At 59.6% G+C, this 17,937-nt stretch overlaps 1 protein-coding gene across 1 annotated transcript in view; it reads left to right on the top strand.

Annotated features, from left to right (window-relative positions):
• COL16A1 (collagen type XVI alpha 1 chain) overlaps window positions 1-17,937 on the top strand; it is a 92,519-nt gene that overhangs the window by 21,687 nt on the left and 52,895 nt on the right. Inside the window, exons 5-11 of the mRNA XM_074934602.1 lie at window positions 4,545-4,668; window positions 5,404-5,679; window positions 6,522-6,602; window positions 7,310-7,435; window positions 14,336-14,386; window positions 15,498-15,542; window positions 17,833-17,868. Coding sequence (XP_074790703.1) covers window positions 4,545-4,668; window positions 5,404-5,679; window positions 6,522-6,602; window positions 7,310-7,435; window positions 14,336-14,386; window positions 15,498-15,542; window positions 17,833-17,868 — 739 coding nt within the window. The remainder of the gene's footprint in view (window positions 1-4,544; window positions 4,669-5,403; window positions 5,680-6,521; window positions 6,603-7,309; window positions 7,436-14,335; window positions 14,387-15,497; window positions 15,543-17,832; window positions 17,869-17,937) is intronic.

Below are 17,937 nucleotides of genomic sequence, written 5' to 3'. Positions count from 1 at the left end.
CTGCCTGTGTAACCGTGGGCCAGTCACTTAACCTCTCTGTGCCTCCATTCTGTAAAGTGAGGTCACGCTTCGGCCTTGTCTGTCTTGTGAGCTCTTCAGAGCTGGGGCCGTCTCTTACCATGTGTATGAGCAGCACCTAGCACTGCTACTGTCATACAAACAACATGGATCCCTGTCCCCCTCAATCCCAAATGGTCACAAGACACGGAATGGCTCCCACAAAATCCTGGGCTCCCCGGGCCACAGCCAAGCGGAGAGGCAATGCTCTGTCGTGCAAGGAGGAATTGGATTCTGCCAGGCTGTTGTGGGTCAGTCGAGTTGTAATTGCTTTTAACTGGCCCTCGCTCAGGTCTCCTGCTGCAGCTGAGTTCCCTCATGCCTTTGAAAAAGTGCCTTCCCCAGGGCTGTGGAATGGGCCCCAGGAAGGGCCAGCGGTTGGGTACAATGTGATCCACATGGCGATGAGCAAAACCTGCCTTCTAGGGATAGACTCAGGGAGCTCTCAGTTTATTTAGCTTCACAAAGGGGAGGTTCAGGGGTGACCCGGTTACAGACTGTAGGTACTGACATGGGGCACAAATATTTGATGATACGCTCTAGCTAATAATCTAACACGATCTAGTGGCCGGAAGCTGAAGCTGGACAAATTCAGAGTGGCAATAAGGTGTACATGTTAACAGCGAGAGTACCGAACCATTGGAGCAGCTGACAAGGGTCATGGTGGATTCTCTGTCACTGGCGATGTTTGTCTCAGGATTGGGTGTTCTGAAAGCTCTGCTCTAGGGATTCTGGGGGGGATGTTCTCTGACCTGGGCTGTACAGGAGGTTTGACTGGAGGATCACAATGGTCCCTTGGAATTGTTCTGAAATTGTCAAAACGTCCTAGCTGCCTGGTCTCTCTTCAGAGCCATCTGGGGCTGGATGGGACCTTGACTAAGCCACTCATTAGGCTGGTGGGGTTTGCCTGGAACTCCCCAGCCTGTTAATAGGTGTCAGTCCTGCTGCAAAAGGGTTAAGTAGGTTGTTACTTTGCTTGGATGTAATGGACGTGGGAGAGGTGTTCTGGAGAGAAAGGACCTAGGGGGTGGGCTGAGCTGTCCCAAGGGAGGAGCTGTAGAGGCAGCCCAGCCTGGAGAGAAGGGTAGAGTGGATGTTTCTCTCTGTTAATGAAGCTGAGCCCTGGGAAGGTGGGTAGGTGACTTTCCTGGTTTGGCTGTGGGTTTCCTATCAGTGGTGCTACACGTGAGCAGCCATGGCCTGGCGGTCGGTGCTGTGTGGAAGGCAGGAGGTGTTGAGCCCACGGCCTCTGGCTGAGCTGCTGGAGGGTGATTGGCTCACAAAGCACTCCCGCCATCTCCTCTTTCAGTGGCTGCTTTCAGTCCCCTTGGTTTCCCCTCCTCTCTCTTTTTCCAGTCACGCCTTGAGCTGGCTGCTAAAGTGATCGCAGCTGGGGGGTGGGTCCAGGCCTGCAGTGGCTGTTTGGGGTGGGGGGCGTTGAGTTCATCTGTATCTCGGGGTGCACCATCGCCAGCCCCTCCTCTTGGTGCTCGCTTGCTGGGCTGGGTCATGCACCAGACATGCAGTGGGAAAGCAAATGAGGAGCTAGGACAGGCAGGCAACCTGGAGCTTGTCTCTGTGGCGAGGACGGGAGCAGGCCAGATAGTTGATGCCTAAGGAGCGATTGCACCATGCCGGAAATGTTCGCGTCTCTCACTCCTTGGGCGGGAAGTGTCTCCCTTCGCCTCCGGCTTTTGTACCCAGCCGCACAAGGATTGGCAAGGGAACCATCTGAACAGGGTTAGCACCTGCCCGGGCTCCTCCCCACAACCCCTTGCATACCTGCTGCACCCTCTGTCATGTGCAGATAGGAATCGTGTCACCCACTGTCAAAATGCAGCCCCCTCTAGGGTGGAACGTGGCAGCAGCTTAGGACAGCCAGTGAAGAATTCTGTGATCTAATGTGAAACTGCAGGGGAACTTCAGAAGGCAGAAGGCCATCCCTCCCCATGCCAGCCCCCCAGTGCTGGGATGGCTTGGAGGCGTCCTGATGGTTATAAATGAACACTAGAGTCTGCCAGGACAAGTACGCTGAGGCTCATCTCTCTGCCTCCCGTGACTGGGTTCAGTCCATGCCGCCGTGCCAGGGCTGTAAGTGGCGTCATGCCCTCTGTTCTCAGCAGGCTGGTTTCACTCCCCGGCCCCATTAACAGCAGCCAGCGCCCGCTGCTCTCGCCCCTCCCACGGGGGCGGGGCAGGGATCCGTGGCTCGTCCTGCTGCCCTTCACCCAGCTCCTGCAGCGCACTGGATGGTGGAAGGGGGGTTATTCTCACCAGGCAGCATTTGAGGCAGGCAGCTCAGCCTTGTACCTTTCAATAACATGCCCCCCTAAGCGAGCTGAATGGGGCTGGCTTCTCCCCAGCATGAGCCGACTTTGGTCTTTCCAGTGCCCACTCCAAACTGGCACCCCCGGGGAGTGCTTTCTGGGCTCTGGGGGGCTTGCTCTGCTCTGGATGTTGTTCTCCTGATTGAAGTGACACAAAGAAAGACCAGAGGCAATGGTGATGGGCGCTTTTATAAACGTGGGTGACGACCATCTGCCTTTCCCAGCTGCCCAGCAGAGGTGGCTGCATCTTTGTGGTTGGTAACGGGGAGGGGAAAATGTTGGGCTGAGGTCAGGCACCAGTTGCCGAAAAGAGGGGTCATAGGGAGAGCTGAGAGAGGACACTGTGGTGAAGGTGCTGGACTGGGATTCTGGAGATCTGGGGCCGAGCCTCAGCACTGCCACTGACTCCCTCTGTGACCCTGGGCAAGTCCCTCCACCTTTCTGTGGCTCAGCTCCCGATCTGTCAAGTGGGGTTGAAAATCCTTCCTTTGTCGGCCTTGCCTGTTTAGTGCACCAAAACACACAGGAGAACAGACGCCCAACACGCCCCCCCCAGACATCCTGACACCCCCCCCCCAGACCCCACCAAACAGATGCACAAACACCCGCAGCACATGCATCCCACACTCACCCCCAAACATCCCCCAACACACATACACTCCTCCCAGACAGGCAGCCAAATACCCTGCTGTGGCGCCCAGCACGATGGGACCTTATCCCCAGGCCTTCCCCCGTGGATAGATAACAGGGACCGTCCCTCCACACCTCTGAGAGAGCTACTGGCAGGATCCGGACAGCATGGAAACCAAGAATAACCTGGGCAATATCCTTTGTAAAGATGTGACTCACTGCCGGGCAATGTTCTTGCGACAGTGGGAACAATTCGGCAGCTGGAACTGGCCAGCGCTCGAGTTAGTCCGTCCGGTGGAACCTCCACACATACGCGCACTGTCTGCTCTGACTCTGACAGATGTTGGCAGCTGCTGCAGTGAAAGAGGAAGAGGTTTCGGATTTGGGGCCTCTGCACTCTTCGCTTTCATTTTTCTTTGCTTAGGAAAAAGAGGGAACTTCTGGGCCATTTTTCTGTTGTTTTCGTTGGAGCTGGGTCAAGGGGAGCAGAAAATGGCAAGTGCCTGGCCTTTTGGCCAGGGAAGGAATCCATGGGAAGGAGTGGGAATTCATTTATCATCCACCCTGGGTCAGGGCTGGCCTGGGTGCAAAGAGCTTCCTCAGCTTTGGGCATTGCTTTAGAATTTGGCTTGAGGCCCGTGTGTGTGTGCGCGTGTGTGTGTGGGGGGGAGGGGGTTGTGCTACTGGGTTGGGGGGTTCATGGTGGTGTGGGTGTTTCGGTGTCTAGGAGTGTGTGTGTTGGGAGATGTTTGGGGGGGGTTGGATGCATCTGTTTGGGAGTGTGTGTGTGTGTGTGTGTGTGTGTGTGAGGGGGGGTGTTGGGGTGTCTAGGGGGTGTCAGGGTATTTGGCTGCCTGTCTGGGAGGAGTGTATGTGTGTTGGGGGATGTTTGGGGGTGAGTGTGGGATGCATGTGCTGGGGGTGTTTGTGCATCTGCTTGGTGGGGTCTGGGGGTGGGGTGTGTCGGGATGTCTGGGGGGGGCGTGTTGGGTGTCTGTTCTCCTGTGTGTTCTGGTGCACTGGGAATCGTTGTGTGGTTTTTGGCATGCGTTAGCCAACGCTGGCCCAGGCTTTGAGGACAGACAGACCCTTCCACACGCCGTGAGCCTGGCTGCCCCTCACTGAGCTCCGGTTTCATACATGCTGGCACCTCCAGAGCAGCACAGAGCCCTGACACTTCCCTGCTGGAGACACAAGCAGCTCCCGCTCCCCCAGCACGCGGGCACTTCCTGTTTTGCTCTGAACTCTTCTGTTTGCGCTTCGTCCGGCTCTGCGGCCCCCGACGCCCCGGGCTGCCGTGAACGGACTGAAGAAGGCGTCTGCACAGACGTAAACAGCAGCCACCAGGCTGCCTTCTCGGGGAGAGCTGAGCTTCCCCCTCGTCTTCACCCTCTTGTAAGGGTCCGGGCTGGGCTGCAGTGACCTTTTCAATGCTAAAGGAGCAGCCAGCTCCCCGGCCATTCCCTGGGGCCCCCAGCGCTGCCTCTCTACCTCCTCTTATGTCTCTTTCCCTCCTCTCCACCCCCCCAGACAGGTGTTCCCCCACGGCTTGCCTGATGAGTTCACCCTGGTGATCACTTTGCTCCTGAAGAAACAGAGCAGCAAGGAGAACTGGTACCTTTTCCAGGTCACCGACCGGCAGGGCTACCCCCAGGTACCTCTGCTTCCCTTCTCTCCTTCTTTCTCTCTCCTGCTGCCGTGTTTTCCCCAGCACGGTTGCTATGCCCCAGGATCAAGAGCGCCCTGGAGCAGCCGGACACACAGGGAAGTAAAGCGCCATGTGGTACAGGAGATACCCCAGCCCGGGTGTCCCCTAGGCGGTGCTAACGCGTGTGGCTGCAAGTCTTTGCACTGCTGGCTCCTAGAGGCGCCGGGGTCCCACCAGGCCACTTCAGTCCTGGAGGCTACAGATCAAAGAGGCTCGGGTCGCCCCGTCCACCCTGCTGCCTGTGGTGCTTTGCAGCTGGCGGATGAAGCCAATTGCGCCCATGCTCTGGCATTGCCGGGGGTGGGACGCACGGCCCCTCTGCCACCCGCATCGGCCTCCAATGCATCCTGGGAGGCTTCCGACATCCTGCTGGTGCCAGAAGACGTGGGCGGGCCTGGGCCCCCAAGGAGGAGGGATGGCTCTACCCTCATTGCCCCAGGCAGGGGTGGGGTTAGCCGAGCTGATAGCCAGTGGGTGTGAGGGCAGCCCTGTACCCTTATTGCCAGGATGGGTCTCTCCAAACCCAATGGGCAAGGAGCCCCCAGGATCCAGCTCTGCCTGGAGGCCACAGCGGCTGGCATTAGCTCAGCCCAGTCCCTGCGCTCGCCTGTACGTCTGTCTGTCTCCTCCCTCGCTCTCCGCTGAAAGCGTCCTAAGCCAGAGCGTCTCCTTTGTGCCTAGCTCTCCCTGGGGGTCAACGGCCAAGAGAGGAGCCTGGAGTTCAAGGCCCGGGCCCAGGAGAAGGAGTTTGTGAGCAACGTCTTCACCGGGAAGGGGGTTTCCTCCCTCTTTGACCAGAAGTGGCACAAGATGGCCCTGAGCGTGCAGAGCCGGCTGGTCTCCGTCCACGTGGACTGCAACTACGTCTCCTCCAAGCCCCTGGAGCCCCGGCGGGGCGTGGCGAGCGAGGGCAATACCTTCATCGGCCTGGACGCCGTGCGCGGCACGCCTGTCCCGGTGAGCCGCCCCGGGCCTCTCCGCGCACGCACCGGCAATGTGGAGCGGGCGGGCCCAGGCCCGTTTGCAGCGCGGGGGGCGCTGCTTGCTTCCTTCAGCACGGGGAGGGAGGGAGGTGCTGAGAGCTGGCCCCGCGGCTGAAGGGCCCTGCCCTGCCTGGCCCGGGGAGGAATTCTGGGTCCCGGGCGCCTGGCAGGTGGGTGCAGCTGCCAGCTGGCATTGCTCAGCAGCGATCTCTCCTGGTCAGTTGAGGAGTAGCATCGAGGACTGAATGGGACAGGAGGCCCAGGTGTGGGAGTGTTATAAATGCTCCCGCCTTGAGGAGCTGGTGGGAGAAGTGAGGCTCTAGGAGGGGGCTGGATGAGGAGAGGGCAGGTGGGATCTCTGAGAACTGGCTTGGGAAGGACAGTGTTAAGGGTGGGTCAGCATGGCAAGGGAAGGGCGAGTGGCAGAGGGAGAGGGATAGCCTGGGTGCGCGGGTGTGGGTGTGGGTGTGGGCGGGCGAGGCCACCCCTGCCCCTTCCTTGCTCCTCCCTGAGCCAGCGCTCAGGAAAAACTCAGACTCCTCCCTCGCTGGTGACAGGAGCCCCTGCCTGGGCTGGGGGCTGTGCTGTCCTGGCCGAGAAAAGGGACTCCAGAGCCTGTCCTACCCCCACTCCCCCTCTGATTTCTGTACAGGCCCGGGGGCTAGGTTCACTGCACCTGCAAGGTGATTCTTTCCCAAGCCCCCGGGGGTCCTGGTGCCGTGCTAACTGGCTGCCCCCCTGACCCCAGGAGGCCCAAGGTGACCCTTTGTGATCTGATTGTGTCTGCCTGTCTGCCTCCCCCCCCACCCCCTGCAGTTTGACATCCAGCAGGCCCACATCTACTGCGACCCGGAGATGGTGATGCAGGAAGGCTGCTGTGAGATCTCGGCTGGCGGGGTGAGTTAGGCACGTACTCTCCATAGTGCGGCGGAGAGCACCTGCCCCAGGAGGCATACACAGGATCTTGGGGATTTGCTCTGCTCCTCTGCAGCCTGACCCTGTCCACACACAGCGGGGCAGGCCCCTGGCTAATATCCCTCTTGCCCCAGGAGCCAGGCCGTGTTCTCCAGAGCTGCCTTCCTGGGGCTGTGCAGGGTGGGGAGAGCAGATTGAGGAGCTCTGCTGGCCACAGTGCCAGTGACATTCACAAACGCAGCAAACAGCCTGGTTAATGTCGGGGATCACGCCTCCTCAGTGACCCAGGAAGGGTGAAACCCAGCAGGGCTGCAAACCCCTCTGTGGTGGGGAAAGGGCCACAGCTGGCTGGGTCAGGGAAACCCCGCAGTGCCTAGGGGGCAAATTGCCACAAAAGCTGCAGCAGAGGAGGGGGGTTACTCTCTCCTTTGAAGCATCCATTGGCCGGACATCGGCTGTCACACTAGGTGGCCCATGGGTTTGATCGGCCACTGGCACCAAGATCTGGAGGGGGGCAGAGCCGGCAGGTGCCCTGAATCGGCCGCGCTGCCGGAAATGCCCTGAGCACTTTGTCTGGCGCTAGCCGGGAGCTGGGGCTGTGCCTGTGACTGTCTTCAGCTCCCCGCCTCGGAGGGATGGTGTCTGCCCAGGCCCCGGGGTGAAACCAGCCCCCGCTTTCCTTTGAGCAGTGCCTTTCCGAAGCCTCCAAAACCCGGCGGCAGGCAGAGGGCACGCAGAGCAACAACCTGATTGAGATCAACCCGCGGACGGAGGGCAAGGTCTACACCCGTTGCTTCTGCCTGGAGGAGACTCAGGTGAGACCGGGGCATCGCCCAGGGGGGCACATCCTGGACAGGGCCGGTCAGTGCCCCAGAATGCCTGATCCTCTCTGCAGAGGGGGGAGCTAGGAATCAGAGGCGCTGACAGCCAGCTAGACAAGAGTGTGCTGTGCCCCATGGCAGCAGGGAAAGCCAGTGCCGCTTGGGGCAGCCGGCGCAGAGCAGGCAGGTAGCTGAGAGGTGATGGTCCCTCTCTCTGGGGTGCCCCTACCTGGAATATTGCATTAATTTCTGGGCACCATAGGGTGACATATTTCCCAAAGGGAAAATGGGACACCACGTAGAGCTAGCCTGAGCCCCCCTCCCTGCACGTGGCTGGCCCAAGCTGCTCGCCTGAGCCCTCCCCCCCTCCCCCCCCACGTAGGGCTGGTGTTGCACTTGCTGCTTGCTCAAGCCCTGCCTGCCCCCCACCTGAGCCCTGCCTTCCCCTCTGCAGGAGGCTGGGATCGCCGCTCTCCCCCGCCCCGCACATTCCTCCGCACTGCACTTTCTTTTGACATAAATGGGCATTTGTCCCGTTTGCTTTTGCCAACTCAAGTTGCAAGAACAAACAGGACAAATGCCCACTTTTGCCAAAAAAAAGTCGGGACGGCCGGGACAGGGCTTAAAAAGGGGACTGCCCCTGCCAAAACAGGATGTATGGTCACCGGCTCCTGGCCAACTGGACGGAGTCTGGAGAAGAGCCGGGAAAAGGATCAGGGTGCAGGAGGGGATGATGGGGGTGGGTTGAAATAGCTGTAAGAAGAGTGTGAAGCCAGGCTAAGCAGTGACAACAGATGGTGTGTGTGTAGATGAGATTAGGGAACCGGAGCGGGTGTCTTTGGCTTCTCTTACTGGGGAACATGAGCAGGTCAAACCTGCTTCTGCCTGCAGGAGACACGGGGACGTGAGCTGAGCATCCCAAGTAGGGATGTGCTGGGGTGGGGGGGCAGATACAGACGTTTTAGGGGAGCAAGCAGGGTTGGCCGAGTGGGGGTGCACTGGGTACGGAGGGGCATGGTCAGTTACCCCCTGCAATGGAGCCTAGAGGTCTTTTTTTCTTTCTGTGAATCTCTTTGATTTTCTCTCCTTCCTTTCTTCACCCCCTTCCCTCCGCCAAGTGCAATAATGCTCTTACCAGCTTGATTCTGGCACATAACGCTGTCTGATCCATTATCCCACCATTTTCCATCCTCCCTCTAATCCCCCGGAGCGGAGCAGAGCAGCCAGCGCACTCTCTGATGGCTAACGCAGCAGGTGCAGCCGGCGAGACCCAGCAGGGTGTGAGTTAAAAGGCTCAGTGAAACAATGCAGCTCTGCTGGTTGCTTTCGCTAATGTTGCCCTGATAGACAGTGCGGTGGGCGGGGGCACATGCTCACCGGCCCTGCTACATCCCCGGCAGAGCGCGAGGGCTGCGCTCCAAACATCTCAATGGCAACTGGACAGGATCCAAGAAAGGGCCAGTTTCCTTTTTCCTTTGTCACTTTTTGCCCCATCTCTTTCCTGGTCTCCCTTCTGTCTCACCCTCTCGCCTCCTCGACCCTGAAAACCACCGCCCGCTATGCCTGGCTGTGTGTATCTCTCCACTCTGCTGCTGGAAAGCTCTGCACTCTGGATCCTCAGAGGTTGTGGCCAGCCATTTATTTTTCATCTTCCCTAGGCCAGCATGGGGCTGTGAGACCAGGGAGCCCGTGCCTCCCACCCTCCTTTGCAGACAGGCCAGCCTGGGTCTCTGTGCCTTTAACCATGACCAGCTGGGACGGGCGTGTGGCAAAGCAGCTCTGCCTCCCCACGCCAGAGGGGCCTCCCCTGACGTGCAGGGTGGAGGCCCGTCCCTCCTGCCCTGTAGTGTTCACTGTGTCATTAGGTGACATGAGTCTGCCCAGCCCCAGCTGGCCCCGAGTCTCTCTGCACTTGTAGAGGTGGAGACGGAAGTGGTATTAAGAAATGGGCCCATTTGGGGGCCAGTGCAGCCCCTCAGTGTCAATTAGAGCCACCCCAGGGCTGCTGTAACTCGTTCTCTGGGCCTGGGAAGTGGAAACTAGCTGTAGAGCAGTCTGCTGCAGACGCTGGCACTCCCTAGCCCCACCCCACCTGCTCCCTTCCATCCACACCCCCCAATACACTCCCTCTGCCAGCCAGCTCTAGACAGGCTCGAGGGACCCTCCCTTGCTGCAGGGAGTGTTCTGAGGGTCTTGCTCAGGGCTACATCCCAGAGCAGCACAAAACTGAAGAATCAGGTCCAGGATCTTGGTTTGCCAAGAGCTCCCAAGCTCCTGCTGCTCCGAGCCTTGCCAGCAGCGTGGCAGAGAGAAACGAGGGACGGTTTTGGTGTTGAAATCAAGGGGCGCGTCACCAGATTGGGGCTGATGTAAACCACAGCATGGGATAAAGTTTCTCCTGGCCCAGCAGTGGAAGGGGGGAGATGGGACAGGCCCAGCGGCGCGTGCGGGATGGGCTCCTCCAGTGTTCTCGCGTCTACGAAACGGGTCTGGCTCGGATGAGGGGCCTTGTGGTGTACGTCCCGTCTCAGGAAGAGCTGTTGGCGGAAACAATCCCTAAATTGGTAGCAAATGTGTTGGGAACATTGGCAGGCAGGGGACATGGCCTTGGCGCTCACCGTGCCGGCCTCCTGACCCACTTACGGAGCTGCAGCCCCGGCGCCAAAAGAAAACCTGACCTTGTCAGTGGAGCTGTAATCATCTCAGCCTCTCCCAGCAGGGGGCGCTGTAGGGAGCAGGGCAGGAGTCCTGGCTGTGGGGTAGCTCACCCCTATTCCAGTGAGGGGGTGCTGCAGGGAGCGGGGCAGGAGCACTGGCTGTGTGAGGAGCTCAGAGCTACTCCATTCCCAGTGTCTCCCAGCGGGGGTGAGTGGAGGAAACAGGGTAAGAGTACTGGGGTGGGGAGGGGGGCATCCTTAGCTTGCTCCAGTCACTTCTTATTTCTTTGCATTGCCGTAGCACTAGGAGCCCTCCCCATGGCCCAGGCCCCCACGGCGCCAGGCGCTGTGCAAAGAGAACAAAGAGACAGTTCCTGCCCCAAACAGCTGCCAAGGGCAATAGGAAACTGCACTGCAGCCACCGTGTAAGATGGGCGCAGAGCCCAGCTCACGCAGCAGGGAGCGTGAGCTCTGACCCCAGGGGCGATGTGGCCAGCTGCGGGGTTCGTATCCTTCCCTGGCGCCAGCGCTGTACGGCATGGGCCGGGGGAGCAGGTGCTCAGGGGGCTTGAAGCGCTCAGAAACCCCGCAGGAGCCTTTTGTGTAGGTCACCGTGTAACGCCGACAGACCCCCCCCCCCCAGTCGTCGGCGACTGGGATCGAACCAGGGACTTCAGGAGCTTAGTGCATGAGCCTCTACCACATGAGCTAAAGGCTGATTGCTAAGGCTGTAGAGCAGACTCATTGAACTCTCTTGAAGTGGTCTTGGTGCCACTAGATGGGACAGAACACAACACCCAGAAGGCGTGTGGGTTACAACTGCTCGCTGGGCAGGCAGCTGTGCTGGAGCGGGTGGGACGGCTGGAGTTCGCTCTGGTCGCCTGGTCTCTAACGAGGTGCATTTTCCCAGCATTTGGCTTTTCCGGTCAAGTCTTGCCAAGCTGCTTTCCAGCCCAGCTCTGCTGCTGGTTTGCCTGGATCAGAGTGCAACACACCTGCCCTGCCCCCTGCCTTGCCTTGGAAAGGGAGAAGCAGGCCTGGTTCCTCCTTGTTCCACCTAGAATCCGGATTGGCACCCGCGCAAAGCAGTCTTGGAGGGAGTTAGGACCGGGTGCTGCTTGGAGTCGAGATGGCTCAGGGAGCCAGGGGCTAGCGCTGTGGAGACTGAAAATAAAAAGAAATGAGAATCTCAGTCCCCGGGTCCCAGCCTCGCCCCCCACCATCACCCCATCGCACTGGTGTGGGCTGGGAGGCAGAGGGCTGAATGGGCCACAGCTGACGTGCTTTGTGGAAGGGTGTGTGCGCGTTGCAGGGGAAATTCCCCCTGTTCAAACCTGAGACCCCAGCTGGGCTGGAGGCAGGACATCGGCCTGGGTGGACCAATCACTTGATCCAGAGCCGCGACTCCTGCAAGTCTAACTGGCCAAATCCCCAGCTGGTGCAAATCGGCGTCGCTTCCTTGCAGTCTCTGGAGCTGGGCTGATTTACACCAGGTGAGGGGCCGGCCCTGAGTTTCAGCCCATGCCGCCAGTATGTGTCAGGAACAAACCTGTCCCTGACCCCAGAGCCTCCCGCAGCCCCTTGAATCACCTCCGAGCGCCCAGTCTGTCCACAGCTGTGCGGGCGTCACAGGCCATGGCTCCCAACCGCCTCCACTGCTCCCTGCGCTCTGGGAAGGCGCCCTGCCCCACCTGTTAGGCGGAGGAAGGACAGAGGCATCTGACTTGGTGCTTTTTGTAACGCTGGCTTCAAGGCCTGACTTACTGAGACAGCCGAAAAAGGGTATTCTCCCCCGCCCCAGCTCAGGGAAGCAATTCTGGAATTAGTGCCAGGAGGCTGAGCAGCAGGGAGGATATACAAATGGACACGTCTGGGCCTGGGGACACTCCCAGACAGGGCACCTCTGTCCCACGGCGGAGCGGCATGCAGTGCATGGAGCGCCAGGCCCTGGCTGGGTCGCTGCCAACGAGGGTTGAACCTGAGAACTCTAGGCCTTAAAGCACGAGCCCCTGTTGCGAGAGCTTACACGAGCCCCTGGCTGGAGCAGGCTCATGGGAACGTAGGGCTGGACGGGGCCTCAAAAAGTCCCCCTGAGGGAGGACCAACTTCCATATGTGGCCCTGCCTCCGCTGGGGGGCTCCAGAGTGCCACATACACCTGCTCTGGGTGGGAGCAGGGGAATTGGCCAGGGGTTCTGGCATGTCGCTCGTGGGGCAGAGATTTGGCTATAGGGCATGAATCTCTGCGCCTGGGGTATTTGGGTGTGAAGCAGGAATGGGCAGAGAGTGGGGAAAAGGGCTGGCGGAGTGACTGGCCTATTCAGGTATGGGGCATATTGCACCCCTCAGCCATTAATACCCTGACAAATGTCCCCTGACACGGACCCAAATGCCCCCCACCCATTGCGGCCTGCTGTGGGCTCTGAAATACAAACGGCCCGAGCAGTAAATTCCAGCCCCGCCGTCCCTATCGCTTCAGACACGCCTCTCCCCGCACCGGGGCCTCCCTGGCTTTCCACAGACGGCGCCCACGCTCCCCTTGAGCAAAACACAGCCGCATTGATTCGCCCCCTGAAAACCCCACATCGCATTTTCCGCCGTCCAGAAGACTTAGCAGCGAGGGGGCCACCAGGTTCGGGGAGGGCGACTCGGACAGAGGGAAGAGGAGGGGGCTGGTGCAGGCAGAGCAGCGTAACTGCTGGCAGGGTGAGCGGTGGCCAAAGCCAGGAAGGGAGCGATGGAAAGGCAGAGGGGGGAAAACATCCCTCTGCAGACAAGTGGAGAGTCTGTCTGTTCCTGCCGAGGAGCATGTTCTGGGCCTTGGCCGTTTCCTGCGGAGCCGGTGGAGACAGACAGACTGGCAGGGAAACAAAGGGGATGTCTGCCCACGCGAGGGTCTGTCCAAGCATCTGGCCCTGCTTTCTCCAGCCGGACATGGGGATGGCTGAATTCTGGTGGCAAAGCCCAACGTGAGGGGAGGAGCGGCTGGGGTATAGCTCTGGATGGAGCTGACTGTAACCTGCGCTCAGTACAAAGGTGCAAATGAAATAATACCCAGGTCCATCCGGCACTGACCCCGCGTGGCCCCGGTGCCATGTTGCCTGGCATCCATTTCCAGGAGTGCCATTGCCTGGAGAGGACCCCTGCTGCGGGGATGGGGTTACAGTCCAGAGGCTGGAGGGCAGGGCATGGGGTGCTGGTATTTTCCTCTACCCCCTGCTGTCTGCACAGGTAAACACTGGGGCATGGTGTGCAAGCGAGCAATTCCCTGTCAGTGCCTCGTCGTGCGGGTAGGTGGCAGCTGGAGCTGGGGCGGGGGGCAGCCAGAGCCGGGGATGCAGGGTCAGAGAATCTGCATTGCCGAGACATGGCTTTGGACTGCAAAAGCGAACAGACGTTGCCGGAGCTTCTCTCTTGCTGCGTCTCTTGAGCCTCCATCCCCTCCTGGATGGAAGCAGGGCTCAGGGCCTGTCCCCAGACCAGCAGCCTGGGGCCAGGTTTTGTTAGCATCCTCCAAGATGTGAGCAAGGAGCCCTCCTGCCCCCACCCCATTCTCCTTCCATGTCTGCAGGACCAGTAGGAGGTTGAGTTACCTGGCAAGAAGAACAGGAGTACTTGTGGCACCTTAGAGACGAACAAATTTATTTGTGCATAAGCTTTCGTGGGCTACAGCCCACTTCATCGGATGCATAGAATGGAACATATAGTAAGAAGATATTTATATATACATACAGAGAACATGAAAAGGTGGAAGTAGCCATACCAACTGTAAGAGGCTAATTAATTAAGATGGGCTATTATCAGCAGGAAAAAAAACTTCTGTAGTGCTAATCAAGATGGCCCATTTAGACAGTTGACAAGAAGGTGCGAGGATACTTAACATGGGGAAATAGATTCAATACGGGTAATGACCCAGCCACTCCCAGTCTCTATTCAAACCCAAGTTAATGGGATCTAGTTTGCATATTAATTCAAGCTCAGTCGTTTCTCATTGGAGTCTGTTTTTGAAACTTTTCTGTTGCAAAATTGCCACCTTGAAGTCTGTTAGGTGGCCGACCTCAGGTTGTGGCCAAAGCTGGCCATTTCCTCTGTGCCAGACGGGGCCTCGCTCTTGTGCCATGAATCCCAGCAGCTGCCCTTAAGTGCGGGGCTTGATCCTGGATCCCCACCAGCGGGAGGCAGGGAGCGTGGGAGGAAGGAGGCTCTATAATGCGCCCATTGCTTTGCTCTCTCCCCAGGAAGCGAAGGCATCTGGGCAGGTCGGTGTGGAGGGCCAGCCAGGAGGAAAGGTGAGGTGCTGGGGGCACTCAGGGCTGGGCGGGTCCTGCTGCCTGGCTGGGGCGGGCTGAGATGAAACCCTGCTGGGATCCATCCAGTTCTGCAGCCCTCGGGCAGCTGCTCCCAGACTGACCCCCCACCAGCTCCATAATAGTCACCCTCCCAGACGGTCTCCTGCACACCGAACACCTTGATCTCCAAGGCTAGCCAGGTGGGTGCCAGCCCCACAGTGGGGCTCTGCATCACTGCCAAGCAGGGCTCCTCCTAGCCACGAGGCCTGGGCCACTGCCTGGCATCAGGGGCTGCCTCACCTCCCTGCCTTTTCTTGGCACCCAAGGGCTCGTTTCCTCGTGCTGGATTCCTCGGCCAGGCCTGGACGGAGGGAAGTCCTGAGTGCTCTGGACTGGGGGGTGGAGGCGTCTTGCTCCATTGCCCTCCCGCTGCCCTCTGGCTTCATCTCTCGCTGCCAAGGCTACAGGCTGAATCAGCCCCCAGTTTGTCTGGATTCAGCGCGCTTGATCTAAGCTCCTCTTGGAGGGAGCCCAGCAGCATCTCAGTGCCTCCTTGTTCCAGCATTCCCTGGGCATTGACTGGAACTAGCAAGCGCATCCAAAACGGCAGGCAAGAGGGGATGCTGGCCCCTCCGGTGTCCGACGCGCCCAGCCCCAGTGTGCCAGCCCAACTCCCTGTCTCGCCGTTCCTGCTGCTGCGGCCAATGGCTGGGAGCCCCAGGCAGGTGATCCCAGGGGTCCCCCTCGCTGGGCGTTCCCAGCTGAGCTTTAGTAACGGGGAGAGCGTGACCTGGTCTCCTTGCGGCCGATTCTCCTCTCGCTTAGGACAGGAGTAACTGCCCTGGGGCCACGCCGAGGTGAGCGGGAGGAGCGTGGGGGACCAGGAGTGGGCCCCAGGCCGTGTTACTCCAGCCCCTCAGGCCTTGGACGCGCTGGTGGAGAAGCAGCTCAAATACACCTGTGCTAGAGACACGGCTGCAGCCGCCAGAACTGGTGCATCTTCCCCCCTGGCCCGGCATTAGCCCCCCTCCCACCCCCAGCTGGAGAGAAGGGGAACAGGCAGCCTGCTTTATTGTCACACCTCTTTCCTCTCTGGGTTGCTCCCCTGCAGGGCTACCGAGACCCACGGGGCCAGCCACACAAGCCAGCCAATGAGGTAGGTTGAGGCTTTTCAGGGCTGGGCAATGCTCCAGCTGGGTGCAGGATGCAGGGGACGTCTGTGGTGAGCTCTGGCCCGTTCTCCTCTCTGCCTGCCCACTGGAGCCTGGCCGAGTGAGAACTGAGAAGGAGACTCCGGCTGGGCCCAGCAAGGGATGGGGCTCTGAGCGGGCTGGGCCCAGGGACCTCTGTGGCCGGTGTCTGCCTGGCTCAGAACCAGCTGCATCCCGGCAGGAGCTGGCCAGCCCAGAGGAAGCATTTCGCAGCCACTGGTTTGGCTGAAGGAACATGTGGGGAGCCACAAACCCACACGTACAATCCCCCCATGAGGCCTGGGCTGGCAGCTCCCGGAACCTCGCCAGCTGGGAGAGGAGATAGGAGGTGGAAGCCGTGGCTGTCGAAACGTCCGAATTCTCTGTCCTCTTGCTGCTCCACGGTGCTGGTTTTCCTGAGCCCCCCTGGCGGGCAGCCATGGCAGGATCCCAGTGCCGCGTTCGGGGAGTGGGAGCATTCATGGAAAAGCAGGGGAAGTGGGTGGGGGGGGGAAGAACTGCAAACTGGGCTTTTACCAGGGAAGCAGAGAGCATGTTTCTGCATTTCGCAGCCACTGGTTTGGCTGAAGGAACATGTGGGGAGCCACAAACCCACACGTACAATCCCCCCATGAGGCCTGGGCTGGCAGCTCCCGGAACCTCGCCAGCTGGGAGAGGAGATAGGAGGTGGAAGCCGTGGCTGTCGAAACGTCCGAATTCTCTGTCCTCTTGCTGCTCCACGGTGCTGGTTTTCCTGAGCCCCCCTGGCGGGCAGCCATGGCAGGATCCCAGTGCCGCGTTCGGGGAGTGGGAGCATTCATGGAAAAGCAGGGGAAGTGGGTGGGGGGGGGAAGAACTGCAAACTGGGCTTTTACCAGGGAAGCAGAGAGCATGTTTCTGCCAACCCCACCCCCTTAAAAAATTAACCAGCAGCAGGGCTGGGGGCAAAGGCTCAGGAAATGAGATGTTTGTACATCTCTGCCATGCAGGGGGCGTGTGCCTGGGAAGGCGTGTTAACATACATGGTGCTGTCACACCAGCACAAGCCGGCAGGTAGACATACCTGATACTGCCCAACTGGCAGGGGCAGGAACATGGGCATCTGTGGCACAGTCACACAGGCAGGTGTGGACACGCATGGCATCCGTGGGGGTGGATGCATTCACACTGAGTTGCTCAGGTTAGCGCAGGGCAGAATTCAGGCTCCAGAATCTTTCCCAGTGGGTCCTGTGTAGGAGATAGGAATAACCCAGCTTGACTCTCAGATCCCTGGCTGGGTTTGGGGCCTTTCATTTGCAAGCTGCTCACATCTGACACCAGAGCTGCAGAGACACAGGACCTGCGCAGCCTGGCTCCGAGTCCCTTCTCAGAGCAGCCCTGCACATTGAGGATAAATCCTGCCCCATAATGCTTGGTGCGAGCAGTTACCATGGTGCCCCAGGTTTCCTCCTGCCCTGCTGGCTTGGTGCACCCTGCTACATGCTGAGTGTCGACTCCTTGGGCGGTCCCCAATTCACTGATTGCTATGGTAATGCCTCATGCACCGGGCCACAGCTAACCTGCCTGTCCTCTACCTGGGGGAGCCACTGACTGGTTAATTCCACCATCCTGAGCATGGAGCAAGCAGCGGGCACTTCCCGGATAAGTGCCAGGCAGCAGCCGGGAGGTGGCTGTGGGGGGCGGGGGGTGGTGGGCCATGCAGCACCCACCTGGAGATTTGCAGGGTTGGCGCCATGCCATTCAAAAGCAAATTCCTGCCAATTTCTGCCTTTTAGGCCACACAGCAGATCACCTGGGACTTACTTTTGGGGGCCCAGTTTCCAACAGAGCCCACGGGATTTGCAGGGCCTCAGTTTTGCACATGCACCAGCCTGCCTTACTGGCGTGGGGTCAGCCACGCAAAGGGTTCAATCCTGGAGGCTCGAAGCCCCACTGATGGCACTTGCTCAGCCTCGCGTGGGATCATGGCCGGGGGCCTGTTTGGCCCGGTCGCCCACAACAGCCCTGTGGGGAGCGGTCTGGATGCCTGTCTCCAAACAGATCCAGGGCGGGAAGGTTTTAGACCCGCTGATGCCACGGAGAGTGCAGCTAAGTGTGGCAAGGGGGCAGGACGTGAGCCCTTGGTGAGAGGCGGTTTTGCAGGATGCCCTTCCAGGGCGGCCAACCTCAACCCCCCTCCCGTAAAAATCCCCGTCGCGGTTCAGAACGGTTTCTCCTGCTTCCTGACTGCCGGTGTCATCTCCTCTTCTCTTGCAGTGCCCACCCTGTCCCCAGAGAGCCCCGCACGCCAACGTAAGTCAAGGAGCTGCTGCTTCTTGGAGCTTCCGGTGGGCTTTGGGTGGGGGCGTTTCAGTGGCAGCT

This window comes from Natator depressus, chromosome 19 (genome assembly GCF_965152275.1).
Source record: "Natator depressus isolate rNatDep1 chromosome 19, rNatDep2.hap1, whole genome shotgun sequence".
Lineage (NCBI taxonomy): Eukaryota > Metazoa > Chordata > Testudines > Cheloniidae > Natator > Natator depressus.
The sequence above is the reverse complement of the archived record's forward strand: the minus strand, read 5'-3'. Positions and strand labels throughout refer to the sequence as shown.